General features: G+C 42.8%; 1 protein-coding gene across 2 annotated transcripts in view; it reads left to right on the top strand.

Moving 5' to 3' along the window:
• DARS1 (aspartyl-tRNA synthetase 1) overlaps positions 1 to 16,608 on the top strand; it is a 195,319-nt gene that overhangs the window by 125,765 nt on the left and 52,946 nt on the right. For both annotated transcript variants that reach the window (XM_033945564.1, XM_033945565.1), the window contains 2 exons: positions 4,446 to 4,526; positions 14,030 to 14,089. In XM_033945564.1, the coding sequence (XP_033801455.1) occupies positions 4,446 to 4,526; positions 14,030 to 14,089 (141 nt within the window). The remainder of the gene's footprint in view (positions 1 to 4,445; positions 4,527 to 14,029; positions 14,090 to 16,608) is intronic.

Genomic DNA, 16,608 nt, shown 5'->3' on the forward strand with positions numbered 1-16,608 from the left:
AGTTGTTTAAGAACATAAAATTTGCCACTTCTGGGTCAGACCAGTGGTCCATCGTGCCCAAGAGTCCGATCACGCAACAGCCCTTTGGTTAAAGACCAGTGCCCTATTTGAGTAGCCTTACCTGCGTATGTTCTGTTCCAGTAGGAACTTATCCAACCTTTTCTTGAATCCCTGAAAGGTGCTTTCCCCTATAACAGCCTCCGGAAGAACGTTCCAGATTTCTACCACACTTTGGGTGAAGAAGAATTTCTTTAATGTTTGTACGGAATCTATTCCCTTCTATCATTAGCGAGTGCCCTCTCGTTCTCTTCACTTTGGAGAGGGTGAACAATCTCTCTTTCTCTACTAAGTCAATTCCCTTCAATATCTTGAATGTTTCGATCATGTCTCCTCTTTTCAAGGGAGAAGAAGCCCAGTTTCTCTAGCCCCTCATTGTATAACAGCTCCTCTAGCCCCTTAACCATTTTTGTCGCTCTTCTCTGGACCCTTTCGAATAGTACTATGTCCTTCTTCATGTATGGCGACCAGTGTTGGACTCAGTATTCCAGATGGGGGCATACCATGGCCCGGTACAACGACATGATAACCTTTTCAAATCTGTTCATGATCCCCTTCTTAATCATTCCTAGCATTCTATTTGCCCTTTTCGCTGCCACCCCTCATTGCACAGACGGTTTCATTGACTTATCTACAAGTACTCCCAAGTCTCTTTCCTGGGGACATCCTGTATTCGTGCATATGATTTTTGTTACCGACATGCATCACCTTGCACTTATCCACGTTAAACCTCATTTGCCATTTTGTGGCCTATTCCTCGAGTGTATTTATGTCTCTTTGTAGGTCTTCGCAATCCTTCTGTGTCCTCACTACTTTGAATAACTTTGTATCGTCCGCAAATTTAATCACCTCACTCACGGTGCCAATTTCTAGGTCTTTTATAAATATGTTGAAGAGCACAGGCCCGAGCACCGAACCCTGGGGCACTCCACTCGTGACAATTTTCCAGTCCGAGTATTGTCCATTCACCCCCACTCTCTGTTTACTGTCCGCCAATCAGTTTTTAATACATGTTAGTATATCACCCTCGATTCCATGGCTCGCAATTTTTCGAAGTAGATGTTGTCAAACACCTTTTGAAAATCTAGATATAAGATGTCGACCGGGTCACCCTTGTCTATCTGCCCATTTACTCCTTCAAAGAAGTGCAGTAAGTTTGTCAAGCAAGATCTTCCTTTGCTGAAGCCATGCTAGCTGGTTCTCTTCAGTTTGTGTCCGTCAAGATGGTCGATGATGCGGTCCTTTATCAGCGCCTCTACCATCTTTCCCGGTAGGAGGGGCATTAAACACCCTGGGCCAATCAGAGCCTCAGGCCCTTCCCCAGTGCATCCCAAGATGCACCGGGGAGGGGAATACCCAGTTTAATGATGCAGCTGCAGTGAGGATGTTCATCTCTGTGTTCAGGTAAGGGGAAGGGGGAAACTACTAGTCACGACAGGTAATTTAGTGCAGCAGGAGAGAGTGGGCATCTCTCCTGCTGCCAGGAGGTTTGTCACAGCCAGGATGTTAGAGAAGGGGTGTTGTGATGCAGCAGAGAGAATGGGCATCTCCCCCCCTGCATCACAACACAGATGGGTTTTCTAGCAGTCTCTGATACTGACCGGCACCCCTGGTCCAGTCACTTTTTTATGTCGTCAAAAGCCGATGCCAATTTTTGAAAATGGCTCGGCATTTTTTAAGAATCTACCGGAGGGCTCATTTCAGTGTTGAAATGTCAGTATCAGAAACTGCTAGAAACCTTGTTATAAACGGAGACAATCCATTTTGATAATCCGCCGCTAAACTGCGTACTGGCTAAACCAGCTTAGCGACGGCATTAAACTTTTGAGAATCTTGCCCTCAATGCTAAATTTTCCAAACAAAGTATGCTTTGGCTTTTTCCTAGAGTGATATTTCCAAAAGTATCTATTTTTTAAGCAGTCGGAGACCAGTACACCAATCTCTGATGCAGGGAGAGACTATTTTTGCTAGGGATCTAAGGTTTAGTTAAACCTTGAAGGGTCATCTTTTTTGCTGGAAGTTGGGTCTAGAACTTCACAGGCTTCCCACAGGGTAACATATTTTTATGCTGCCCAGAGGAAGTAAATGCAAAGCTCAGGATATGTGTGCACAGCAGACAGTCATTGTCAAGTTTTTCTGCAGGTTGTCTCTTCACACAAGCTACATAATGAACACATCCTGGACTTTGCATGTTGTCACACAATAAAGCAACTTAGGGCCCCTTTTATCAAACTGCACTAGAGGTTTTGAGCAGCTGAGCACTTACCTCGCCAGCCCACACTAAAATCCTCTAGAGCAGCTTGATAAAAGGGGAGATTAGTATGTAAGAGAAGGATTTTTAACCAGCAGAAATTATGTAGCCAATACACAGAGACCCCAAAGATCTTATTTTGGTAGCAGAACTTAAATAACCGAAAAGACACTTCACTGATGGTGATCCATATGATTTTCTCTTCTTATCAAGCAGACACTTGTGTGTATTGGGCCTCAAAAGATGTATAGGTAGGACAAGAGAAAACTACCTTCTGGTCACTACAACCACAAACCAAAATTACAAGTCAAAAATGCAGGGCAGGACAGCAAGACGGCCGCATGCAATATATTTTCAAATTCACAGCATTCAACATGAATATGTCAGCTTTTCACATAGAATTTGACATGAATCTAATATTTTTATTACTATTTAATATGGGGAACCTCAGTTCTACAGGACTCAAAACAATGTATCTTTGAGAAGTCCTAAACTAGTTACTAAATTCTGAAGTAATTGGGATTGGGAGCATGCAGCATTCTCAAGCTAGTTCATTTATACTACCTTAAAACACTTATGACCAGATGTTCAAAAGGGTTTTCCCCATGTTGTTTCTGAGAAAATTTCTCAGGACATCTGTCTATAGAATATTAGGGTTATGGGAGGACATGAGAAGATTACCATATATATTTGAATATAAACTGACCTGACCTGAATATAAACCGAAGTAACTTTTTTCCCCAAAAAGGGGGGGGAGGTGGGGGGGAGTTTGTCTCAAATATTAACTGAGGTAAGCCATTTGGGTCATCATGGTGAGCCATCTACAAAGACTAGAAGTCATTGTCATAAATTTTAACACATTTATTAACTTCTGTCCCAGTGACTGATGCTGCTGTCTTTTCCTTCCCCCAAGACTGGTTCTTCTGTCCTTCAACACCCCCCCCCCCTCTCCCCAGTTGACCAGCACTGGTATTCTCCCCTCCCATCCTTCCTGATGATCATCTATGCTACTTTTCCCCACCAGCATGATCATCACCAGATAGCCATTGGCATGCTGCTGTCCCTCCCTCTGCCCTCCACCATAGCACCCAATTACCAGTGCTAGTGTGATACTCCTTCCCTCTCTCCCTCCCTCCGCATGATGACCATGGCACTAGTGTCCCTCCACTATGACCATCGGCATGCTGCCATCTCTCCTTCCACAAACTCTCCCCCAAGATGACTGACGCTGCAGTCATACACTGGGACCACCACCCCCACACACCCAACTGACATCACACTTACCCCCACGCTGAGCCAGCTGCCAGCAATCCTCCGTATTGGGCTGGTGTATGGCCTTGAGCTTCTGCGCGTGCTCAAAGCCTTCTGGCTCCAAGATTCTCAAAGAGTGCAGGAGTCGGCAGGCAGAAGCTCAAAGCCCTACACCTGCCCAACACGGAGGATCATTGGCAGCTTGTTCAGCATGGATAAGTTTGATGTCAGTCGGGGTGGGGCCTGGTGTATGACTGTCAGTCATCTTGAGGGAGAAGTTGTGGAAGAAAGGACAGCGGAATGCGGGTAAGTGTGATGCTATTTGCAGGGGGGAGGGGAAGCATCTTGGGGGAGGGGTTGTGGAAAGAGGTCCAGCAGCATGCCAGTAGGTGTGATGCCATTTGTGGGGGGGGGTGGAGGGCAGCAGCATACCAATTGTCAGAGGAGAGGGGGACAGCAGCGTGCCAGTCATTGAGGGGACTCAAATATAAATCGAGACCCCCATTTTGAGGCCTTATTTTTTTGGCCCCAAAATCTCTGTTTATATTTGAGTAAATAAGGTGGCTCCTTAAAGTGTTGATGCTTGACATAACCATTTTTGTGAGGGGGTCAACAACATTTTAATTGCTCTTCTTTGTCAGCCCTCAGTATATTTACTCCACAAAAGAAGCCATTTTTAGGAAATAACATCTTTATTCTATACGGTGTCTTGCTGATTTCTCCCAGGAGGGAAGACGGAATAGCTTTTATAAACAACATGATAAATATGGTTTCAAACTGAACATTTCATGCAAACCAAATGACGTGTGTGACGAAAGTGTCTGTTTTGGCTAAAGTTACCACATGATTGCGGTATTGCATTATTTCTGTTCTGTCTCACTTTCAGATCTATGTTATCAGCTTGGCTGAACCTCGCTTGCCTTTACAGCTGGATGATGCTATTCGGCCAGAAACAGAAGGAGAAGAGGTAAATATCTTTGAACTTCTGCTGTTTTCAATGTCTCTTATAAAGAAAAGCTTGAATTCTGCACCTTCTGCTTTTCTTAAGCAGTGCTCTTGCCTATTAGATGTGATGTCTTAAAATTGAAAAATAATATAATTCCTGAAAAAAATGTTTATATAAAGCTCACATTTTTTATTTTTTTATTTTTTTTACTTCTTAAAGAAGGAAAAGATCCTTGGAGTTTGAGGAAATTAAATTACACCCTAATTGTTTATTCCATCATAGGAAAAAAAAATCTGTAACCACTGAAGTATGTATTGTGCAAATTCAGTGAAGAGTGTCAACTTGATATAGTACATGATTGATTTTCATAGTGCAACTGGAGCATAATTAATCTTGTGAACCTAATCAGACTGAGGTGAGGATATGGAGATCCAGATTTCTTCACATTTAGTAGCCTGAGTCTCTATTTGTGGGTCTTTAACCAAACATTAATGACATAAAAACAGGAGTTAGATAGACCTAAAGAATCAGGGTCTTAAGCCACCAGTATCTGACCAGCACCAGCATAAACGAATGGGATGAAGCCCTAGGACTGAATTAATGTGACCAGAGGGACAAGAAAAATACTAAATTCAACTCCAAGTCTTCCCAATAGTTAACCAGCTTTCCTAAAAGTTGGCTTATCTTTATTCAAGCTGCTGATAGCTTGATATAAAATTGAGGCAGGCCTATACAATCACACCAGTATGGGAAACCTCAGACATGTATAGATAACTACTAGAAAGTTCTGAAAAACTTCAAGAGCTAGTTTCTCTTTCTACTGCACCAGGCTCCACTGAATGATATAATCCATTAATGAGAGCACCTTTTACAGGTAAGCAACTTAATTTTACTGTTACTAAGGTAGAATTTTAAGAATGTTTGTTTTTCATCAGGCAGTACCACCTGTTGAAAATCTCTTTGTCCAACCCACCCATTTGCATGATTTGCTTAGTATGCATTAGGAGACAGAATATAGCAGCAGCTATTCAAGCAGTACTGGCTGTTAAGTCTAAGACCATAGCTTTGACAAGAAAATGGAGGTAGGTTTCCACCATGAAACATAAGTGCCAGACCGTGGTCTCACCTGCTCCAAATGAACATCGCAGTAGGTAGTGAACCTAAGCATTGCCTGCCAAAGAAGCATTGAACAGCTGGAGGTACAAGTGACATGACAGAGAAGGAGCCCAAACAGGAGAAGATAGAAAAAGGGGAATTGAGGAGTGGTGACTGAAACCCCTTGCTCTTAGCATCTATGCTACCTCCATCTTTCTGAGATCACACACATACACATGCCATTCTTCATTTGTTCAGAAATGCTCGTGTCAGCTTCCCGTGCAATTACTGCTATTCACTAGCAGCTCACCAGCACCATATAGTCACTTGTTTACTTAAGCCCTCTTCTTGCCATTGGCTCCCTTTTACCCTCATTCAGCCAATTTGCTACTCCCCCCCCCCATCTACTCACTGACTCGCCCAACTGACCCCATTACTCATAACCTCTGCATCCTTCTAAATTACTGAGCCTCCACGTGCTGTTCATAATCCCCAGCCACTCACTAATTCAGCTCCTCCACCATTAATTCACCCCGTCTACTCACTTGTAATGACCTCATCCACTCACAACTGCCATGATCTCTGGAAATGTACTTAACACCTATAACTCCCTTTACACTCGTTCAGTCCAAATTTCCTCATAAGCCCCATCTGTTCATTGATTCACTAAGCTCCTCATAATACCTGCATCTACTTGCTCAGCTCCTACCTGCCATTCATAACGCTCCAGGCATTCACTCAGCTCCCCAGTACTTCAAATCCCTCATATACTCAGCTGTTCTATCCAGTTACTGCTCTCTTAGCCACGGTACCCACTAATAAATCCCGTCTTCCTCAATGAGCTCCCACCACCAGTCATAACATCCCCATCCATTTACTCATTCAGGCCCCTACCCTGCGGTCCTTAGTTCCCCTAAACACCTACTGATTCACAGAAATACCATAAATATGCCTTGTATAATGTTTGAAGCATGTAAGTTTCAACATGTTTGAATATTATCAGGACTTGTGAAAAGATTTGCCTGTGAATTGACTGTGCTATTTAAATAGTTACCAATAATTTTTTTTTTAATTTTCAAGACCAATGATTGAGGTCATACTATAAGAAAATTTTTTACTGGCTTAATTTTGGGAGTCTTTCTCTCATTTAAAATCATGATAAAAGTTTTACCATTTGTATGAAAATCAAAATATTTATTTGTGGGATTTTTTATTTTTTTTTTTAATTCTTTATTCATTTTTTTTTTTTTACAATTGAAATTTTATTAATGAAGAAAATGCACAAGAGAGCAAGGTCAAGACACAACACAATCAAGAACAAGGGCTATCAACAAGCAAGCTCTCAAGAACAAAATAAGAGAAACAGTGCTGTACAATGTAATACGCAAAAGTACAAAATCAACCAATCAACAACGTCCCCCCCCCCCCCCCCCCCCCCCCGGTGACAGGCCCAAACTCCCACTCCAACAGTGGACAGGAAAAGTTCAAAGAGCAATCAGTAAAGAAAAAGGTACCCCGAAAGGAAAGCATAGACCAAAGAAACCCACCCACCACAGAGAGTGTCCCACAGAAGTCAAGTAAGGGAGCGAAAATTCCTCCATATATGAGCAAAGCTATGACGGAGCCCATGCTGAGCCGCTGTAAGGCGGTACAAGAGTTGCCACTGTTGCAACTTCAATTCCACCTCCTGCCAAGATGGAGGTACTGGTTGCTTCCACCGAGAGGCCAAAAGCAAGCGGGCAGCAGTAAGAGCTAGAATGCAAAAGGAGGATTTGCCCCGTTCCAAGTCCAGCTCATGCCAAAACAGCAAGGCATGGCGCCAGTCTGCTGGAATCCTCCGCTGCAGAATGAAAGAAATATGATCAAAAATTTTGATCCAATAATACCGCACAATCCTACAAGACCACCACATATGGAGATAAGTGCCCACTTCCCCACAGCCCCTCCAGCAGAAACCCCCACCCCCACCCTCCCCATCTTGGCCAATAGCAGGGAGGTATAATACCACCGAAGCAGAACCTTAAACCCATTTTCCACAATCAAAGTAGCAATACCAGAAGAAGAGATCGCCTGCCAAATCTCCACCCACACCTCCCTCGGGATAGGGGCACCCCAATCACCCTCCCAGGATGTCACATAAGGCAATACACTCACCCCCCCAGCATTCAAACACCTGTAGATCGCCGACAGAGCTCCCTTCCGAACCACAGGGCCCAATAAGAGCTCAAATCCCGTTTTACCCCCCCCAGCATCTCAGTCAGGAAGCCAGAGGATTGAACATAGTGAACCACCTGCAAATAAAGGAAAATATCCCGGGGCAACAAATGGCAACGAAGCTGGAGCTCCCCAAAAGATCTCACCCTCTTCGTTTCCAAATCACAAAATTGTCCCAAACAAACCAAACCCTGAGCCTCCCACCTCTTAAACACCTCGGCTCCCCTTCCCGGAATAAACTCAGGATTAAAGCGCAAAGGGGCATACCAAGAATATTGCCTCCCCTGTAAAAGCACACAGCGCACCGCTCCCCACACCCGCATCGCTGTCCGAACGGAGGACATCCGACATCTACCCCCCCTCTCCCCGGGACCCACGGCAGATGCATCAAGGGCACACACCCCTCCAAGCCCTGTTCAAGGTCCACCCAAAGTTTCGGGGCCTGAGTCTGCCACTCCAAGAGTGCTCGCAGCTGCGCCGCCTGGTAATATTTCAGCACATTGGGTACCGCCAACCCGCCCTCGCCCAGATACAAGACTCGTCGACTCACCCGCAGTCGTTTTCCCGCCCAAATAAAGTGGAGAAGGCTCCGCTGTACCCCCCTCCAACAGCCGCCGCGGGATCCACAAGGGTAGAGCCTGAAAGAAAAAGAGGAGGCGAGGCAGAATCATCATTTTAACTACCTCTATTCTCCCCAGCCAAGAAAAGTAATAACTATCCCAGCTGACCAAGTCCAAACGAATACGACGAAACAAAGGAAGATAATTAAGATCAAACAAATTCGAACCAGGAGGTCCAAAATACACACCCAAATACCTCAAAGAGTGTTTAACCCACCGAAAAGGAAACCGTTGCCTTAGCGCCCCCACCCGATCCGCCGACAAATTCACATTCAACACTTCCGATTTCCCAACATTGACCCGAAAACCCGACACCACCCCGAACTCCTTCAATTCCTCCAACACTGCAGGCAAGGAGTTGTCCGGGTCCTCCACCGTAAAAAGCATATCATCATTCTTTATTCATTTTTAACCTTTCATCAAGTGTTCAAATATCATAATAACAACATTTAATAAATCACTTGAAAATCTTATCATTATACTTATAAACATAGAAGAATCCCTCACCCCACCCTCCCTCCAACCCCATTATTAATTATGGCACATAACTCCTCATATAACCCACCCCCCTCCCAACACTAAGTGGTGTATATATTTGATTGAAAAATGGCATTACTAATAAGTAAGATTTATTGCATTACAACGAGGATATTTTAAGAAATTTCAGGATATGTGGAAACCATTAACAAAATATTGTAAGGATTAATTGAAATTGTTTCCCTTATATTTATCAGTTTAAGGGGTGGGGAGGGGGATATTTTATTATTGCATATTTTATATGATAATGGAATATATGGTTGGGAGGGATGGGAAAGGGGAAGGGATAAAAATTTATGTAATGTACCAATGATTGTTTTTAAGTGATATATTTATTGTTAATGTGTATGATTATATTTAACACTTAATGTAATTTTGAAAATGAGTAAAGAATTAAAAAAAAAAAAAGAAAAATGGCATTACTCATGACAAAAAGATGTTAATGGCTCCCATATTTTTATAAAATTCTTATAATTTCCATTTTGTATCGCAAATGATCTTTCCATTCTATAAAGGTGACATAACGAATTCCACCAGAAATTAAAATTAAGTCTACTATGGTCTTTCCAGTTATTAGTAATATGTTGGATGGCAACTCCTGTCATGATCGTGATTGTGAGATTGATTTTCCACCATCTCTTCATTTTTATAATTTTTGTTTTATAATTTTATTTTCTCTCTTTAAAAAAGCACTAAGGTAGATCACAGTAATTACCGTGTTGCCCCAAAAGACCTATCGCGAAAATAAGCCCTGTTTACTAATGATATCATCAGTAATGCAACACACAGAAGGCCCCAGCGAGAAGGCCGTGAAGCAGCCTATGAGTGCTCCTAGCCTGACACTCCTCTGCCGGAAGGTATTTATGGTGGCAGTCGGCGAGGATCGGTTGGGAGGGAAGAATGGAGGGTCAGCGGGGGTTCGGCTGCGCGGCGGGGGCAGCCGCTGAAGGGTTAGGCTGCACAAGGGATGGGATGGAGGGAAAGATGGGAGTTGGGCAAAGGGGGGTCTGCTGCACAAGGGATGGGAGGGAAGGATGGAAGCTGGGCAAGGGTTCTACTGCACAGGGGGATGGGAGAGATGGAGAGATAAAAAGATGCTGCAGAGGGAAGGCACAAGGGGATGGGTGAGAGGGGAGGAAAGATGCTGCACTTCTGGGGGAAAGGAAAGAGGAAGAAATGGGGTGAAGGAGAGGAAGGAAGAAATGATCATGTACATGAAAAAAATAAGCCCTACCCAAAAATAAGACCTAGTGCTTTTTTTGGACCCCAAATGAATATAAGACACTGTCTTATTTTCAGGGATACACGGTAATTCATAGTATACAGAGCAATAAGGTAAAACAATATAATGCAATCAGAGAAGAAAATCAGTCTAACCACTGGGCTACTTTACCAATCCAAAGCCATAACGATTTTAGCTGTATTTGTTGCATTAATAATAATTTTATTTTTATATACCGCCAAAGCCATAGTAGTTCGAGGCGGTTTACAATAAGACGAGCTGGACAGTCAGCGAAGAAATAACAATGAAGTCTTTGAATACATTAATATTTGTAGAGAGGGAGAGAGACAGAGTAAAAAAGTTACAATGTAGGAACATCGAGTACATATAAGTAGAATACAGGGATAAGGCTTAAGGCCCCCTTTATGAAGCTGCATTAGTTGGGGAGTTTTATCGTCGGCCACAGCGTTATTAGCTCTGATGCTCATAGGAATTCTCCGAGTATCGGAGCTTTTACCACCCAGAAGAGTAAACTTAGTGGTTCCTAAATAGGGTCACATCATCAGTGAATAGAGTTCCTCCCTATCTCTCTCTGCACTTCCTTTGTCCATTGGAGGCAGTCAGCAGGAGACAACCTTAACAGGCCCTGGCTCCTCCTAGGGAACTATTAGACTGGAAACCCGTACTGCGTACTGGGTTTTGTGAGCGCACACACAGATTTAAGACCCATGCTAAGAGCTGCTGCTGCTGCTTACTTGCTTTGGATGAGTGGAGGAAGGAGGAGTGTGCTGTTTTGTTTTTATCATCAACTTGGGGTCATGTGAAATCTCAGTTGTTAAAATGGGATCGTGTCAGATAAAAGTTTGAGAAGTTCTGCTCTAAGCCTTTGAACTAAAATCCTGGAAACTGGTGTTGAAGACTCAGTACAAAGACCATGGGACCACTTTAGACCGGGTTGTAACTGAAGGACCCTCACCATCTTGGGCTTCTCAGTCCAAGGAAAGATACAGGAGTCCAAAGAAATCTCATTCCTCGCTCACTTGATCTAAGACAGGACTCAGAAAGGAAGGAGCTACAGAGTCGGCACTGAGCATTGACCAGAGGTTTCAGAACACAGCTCTTTGATTCATGCCTCTGATGCAGGGCTTTTATTTTACAGAATAAAGCTGCATAAGAGGGATGCATAAATCCTGTTCCCAGCAAGACAGAAATGGCAGTGGTTAAATTAACTAGTGAGAGCAACCTGCCTACATACTTTACCTGTAAATAATCAGAACATCCTAGCTCTATATAGCTGTCCCAGCATAGCTAGTCCCTTTTACCTATTGCATTGTCCTGATTGATTACATCGCAGAACTATTAGTCATTGTTCAGAAACAGGCAAATAGATTTAATTAATAGAATATAAGCTCGCTGTATGAGAAGAATTTTTTTAAAATCTGGTTCAAATTGTGCAGTAAATATAGTTTTTGTTGTGAATGTTTTTGACTTCTTTTGTGATTGGTTGCAGAAGTAAAATTACATGTTTAATCAAGTTGACAGCTCTTCATTGAATTAATTGCCTTGAGGAATTATATAACAGAAGCATTTATATTTGTAAGTACATTGGCTATAGCAAAGCTTCTCAAAACCTGTCCTGAGGACCCAGTCCCAGTTGTGTTCAGGCTCTTCACAGTGGATATGCATAAGAAATTTGTATGTATGGGGGCCTCAAGCATGTAGATTTATTTATTCAATTTTCTATATTGTTCTCCCTGGGGAGCTCAGAATGGTTTGCATGAATTTATTTAGGTACTCAGGCATTTTTCCCTGTCTGTCCCAGCGGGCTCACAATCTAATAGACCTGGGATAATTTACCTTGTACATATTCATCGTCAAGAGCCTGAAAACCCAGCTGGCTGTGGGATCCTCTGTATAAGTTTGGGAAGCCTTGCCGTATAGATTTTCATATTTAAAAAGTGGACGTTTATGAGCCTATGATGGAATACATGATTAGGGTGCAGGTGAAATGTTCTAGACCCATTTTGCTCTAATATACTGTATATACTAGTGCAATAGGAACGGTATGCTGAACTTCAGGCTCTGTTTCCCTGGTGTTTGCTCGCCCCTTTGACTTGGTCAGGGGCTGGATCACAGGTTGCTTAAGAGCTAATAGTGTTCCTTCAGGGCGCTCAAGGTGCCTGCTCGTTTCGTCTTCTTCCCCTTTTTTATGAGAGGGCTGGGAGGGTTGAGAGTTGGTCTGTGGAGGTCCAACCGACAGCCCAAATATCCCAGCAAAGTGGCTGAGTGACTGGAAGCAGAGGGTCTCTCCTAGAACAGCTACACCTGAGAAGAGCTGAAGCAGGCGGTGGCAGCACCATTGCCCCAGCACATGATCTGTGAGTAAGGCTGTGACAGCCTGTGGGAAAAATTGGAGGGATCTTCAAAAGCTGTTTTTAACTGTGTCTACGGCTAGGGCCTTAATCCCCCTCCCCTAAAATCCTGTTTCTTGAGGTTTTTGATCAGTCCTGAGGTGATTTTAAGCTATTTTTTAGCACTAAAATTCACCGGCTGTGGCCATCTTGTATTTTCCCGATTTATTTTTTCTAACTTCTCAGACTTTTCCAAAACACCTTGTTTTGCTTCCAAAGTGCCCAGGGGTGGAGTCCTCCTATATCATGCCTTGTTTGTGCAGGATGGGCGGCAGAAGAGCGCCCTTGCGCCACAGGCCACATTCAGCAAAGCGAGGAGGCAGGAACTTCAAGTTAAACTGAGATTTTGTGGGCGCTAATGTTTGAGTATATATGGTACTTGAGCTTAACGCACAAGGTGGTTGGTACATATGTAATTTTGAGGCAAAAATGAAAGAAACATGCCTTGTCATAACTTTAAAAACCAAATACAAGATTTTATATCCGATTCAAAAAGCAGTCATTGTACTTTGAATAAAATAAACACTTGATCTCCAATTTCACTTTGCTGCTTTTATTATTTGTTAGGTTAAAGCTCAGTGCCCATTATGTATATTCATATTCGGCCGAATAGTAAAATATTTGGTACATCTCTAGTCCACACACGAATTAATCTGACCTGCACAGTGGTGTGCCTAGATGTTTGGATTGGGGAGGTGTCAGCATTTATATAATGCATAAAATAATTTGAGAAATTGTACACACTAAATAACAGGTAATTTTCAAATGGAAAACACTTATGCACTTTTCCTTTGAACAAGTAAAGCAGCCTGTCTTAGGTTTACAAAGTAATTATAATTTCCCCTCTTGTTTTATCATGCTGCGCTATCAGGGTTAGCACATCGGGCATTTCATCACACGCTAACCCCCGCGGCTGGCTAAAAAAACTAACGCCTGCTCAGTGCAGGCGTTAGCAGCTAGCGCAGCAGGTGGTTTAACGCGCGGTATTACACGCGATAAACCCCCTACCACAGCTTGATAAAAGGACCCCTTAGTTTTGGTTACATTTTACAGTTCAGAGTAATTTGTACATGTCATGCTTTCTGCTCATTGATTTAAATATCTGTTGATATGATCAGATTTTATTCTTCAAGTTTACCGGTTATGATGTATCAAATAGCTTGTACTTTCCAATCAGTAGCCAGAAGGCTTAATTTGGACACTTATATTTCTACTAGAAGCCCCACAGCTGATTTACTGTGGTGCTGAATGGTTAACTAGTATAGCTCAATCATTCAATGATTGAGGCAAAAGCTTTAGAGAACAACAATCCACTGTCGGATGTTAATCTGAACAGGGCCTCTGGTTTTTTGATGTTGTTGTTTTGAAGCATAGGATGCCTGTCTATGCATTGTTTTATTGTATGTGTGTTTGCAAACTGTTTAGGAAGGAAGAGCTACTGTAAACCAGGATACAAGGCTGGACAATAGAGTCATTGATCTGAGGGTAAGTATTGCCTGACAGATCCCCCAAATCCTCGTTGGAATTTCTGTACTCCAATCTATGCTTAATGCCAGATTGTCAAAGCTTGGCTGTAGACATTGAACCTCTACAAAAGTGTTCTGATGGCATTTCAGCTGAGGGAGCAGGCAGTCAAATTGATTATTTCCACTGTTGGTCAAAATAATTGGGACAATTGAGAGACAAAATATTTACTACATTTTTATAAAAGCAATTTCCGAGCACTGCTGAGCTCATTATAACATTTAGCACCCATGGAGCTTCACCTCAGCAGTTCAAAGAGTAAGAGTGGTACACAGCTGTCATGCAGATGACATATGCCTGGAAGGAAATGGTAAACTGGACTTGCATCTGTATGCTGGGAAATGACAGTGCTAAAAATAGTGTGAAGCAAAGCTGAAAAGATGAATGCCATTTGACAGAGCTATTGAGAGAGATATTGCCAATTAATTGATTGATAACTCCCCCAGCTAGTACCAGTTGTACAAGAGAATGATCATCTCCTACATTTGTAAACATCAAAGTAAAGCAAGTGTGGGTTTTTTTTTAACATTAGATGTAAAACCAGGTTTATCACTTTTCTACTCATATTTTACAAAAAAAAAACCCAATAATAGTACATGTAGGAGAGGTTGCAAGAGACAGCAGGTCACAGCCACGTTTTGGATGCAAAATGTTTTTGTGACTGTTAGATGCTAGAAGATGAAGTTTATCTGTTACTCTGGGATCACAATTTGTGGCCACCACATGCTATTCTTGGGCAAATTATATACAACAGATTTGCTGCATATATTTAAATTCTGCATGCTTAATTTGTAACTTTTTGTGTAGAAGTCTTACAGCATAAATAACTTGGCTCCTCTATGCCCCAGATTTGACACACCTTCCCTTATTCCCCACCACAGCTTTCTCCCAGCAGTCCCACATTCCAACTAGCTTGAACCTCTCCCTATTCTTGATCTCCCTCCCCCCTTCCCTCCTGTGAGGTTCAAGCCATTATTTCTGTTTCCTCCCATATGGTTTGAGAGAAAGCGCTCAGACGCTGTATCTTTCAGTATTGTTCTTTCTTAGGTATACGGGGGGGGGGGGGGGGGGGTCAAAACACACTTGAGAAATTCTTAAACATTGGATAATCAAAAAGATCTCCTTCAGAGTGGTCACAGACTCCTGAAGAAAGTACAGGTTTATGTACCAAAACTCTTGCAGTGTTGAGTCCTTGAATGTTTTATACTTTACATTAAAAATCTTGTTTGGAAACATCTCGCTATTCCCACTTGTTTTTCTTCTGATTTATCATTGTGGGAATATTGTGTTGCTTTGTGTGCCTCCTCTTTAGGGTGGACATCTCCCCCAGCTTTTTTTTTTTTTTTCTTACTCTCTCGATCTTCATCCCTTAACAAGACCCTCCAATTCATCTCTGTCTCAAACCTTTACCCAGACATGCATGTCCCCAATACTGCTCTTCAACACCCCTCCCCCTTGTAGTGCAATAGGTGTGTCATTCTGGACAGATGGGTATTCAGGCTGGGTATATCAATCAGTTTTGAACTCCTCCTCCTTATTCATTGTAGTGTGCTGCCCCCTTCAGTTTTTCCTTCTGCACACAAGCTGGAAGGTGTCTTTCTGATCTGCTCTGTTTAAAACTTTTTTTTTTTTTTGGGGGGGGGGTAGACCATTTTTTTGGAGGTTTTGGTGCTCCCAAGATCCCCAGTGTTAATGGGGCCATTCTGCCTGAAAGAAGAAGCAGGGTATCTGCAGCTGGCAGGCCAATCCCTCGGATACCTGTTCAGCCAGCCAGCTCAGGAGTCTCTTCCCCTAGAAGTTACTCTCTTGTAGATTCCCTTCTTCCACCTTAGTCTCACCACTTCTGTTTCTTTGAAGTCCACTCCATCTGGCTATTTGCTCCTCTGCCCCTCCAAAAAGCTGTCATTTACTGACCCCCTGATAAGTCTCTCTCTTCCTTTCTCGCTGACTTCAACTCTTGACTTTCCTTCTTTCTTGAACATTCATCTCCCTCCCTCATTCTTGGTGGTTTCAACTTTCACGTTAACATCCCCCGTTTCTCTTAACACGTCTAGGCTTCTAGCCCTAACATTCTCATTTGATCTTCAGTTGTGCTCCATCACCCCCTATCCACCAGAACAATCACTACCTTGATCTTATCTTCTCCAACTGCTGTATCACAAATTTCTCCACTGCAATCTTTCCCCTCTCAGACCATCATCTGATAACTTTCACAACCCATCACCTCCCCCCCTCTCCACATGTACATTTAGAAATCTTCAGGCCATCAACTTCTACACTCTCTCCACTGCTGTTTTGCCCATCCTTTCCACCACTATACTACACAAGTCTGTAAATAAGGCCAAACCCCAGCCCTGCCTAAACTCTAAAATCTGCTTGTGCTCCTGTGCCAGGTTTGCTGAACATCTCTGATTCAAATCCTTCACTCGTGCTGACTTCATTTACTTCAAATTCCTTATGATCACCTTCCAGTCTGCTCT

This window comes from Geotrypetes seraphini, chromosome 5, assembly GCF_902459505.1.
Source record: "Geotrypetes seraphini chromosome 5, aGeoSer1.1, whole genome shotgun sequence".
In the NCBI taxonomy this organism is placed as follows: domain Eukaryota; kingdom Metazoa; phylum Chordata; class Amphibia; order Gymnophiona; family Dermophiidae; genus Geotrypetes; species Geotrypetes seraphini.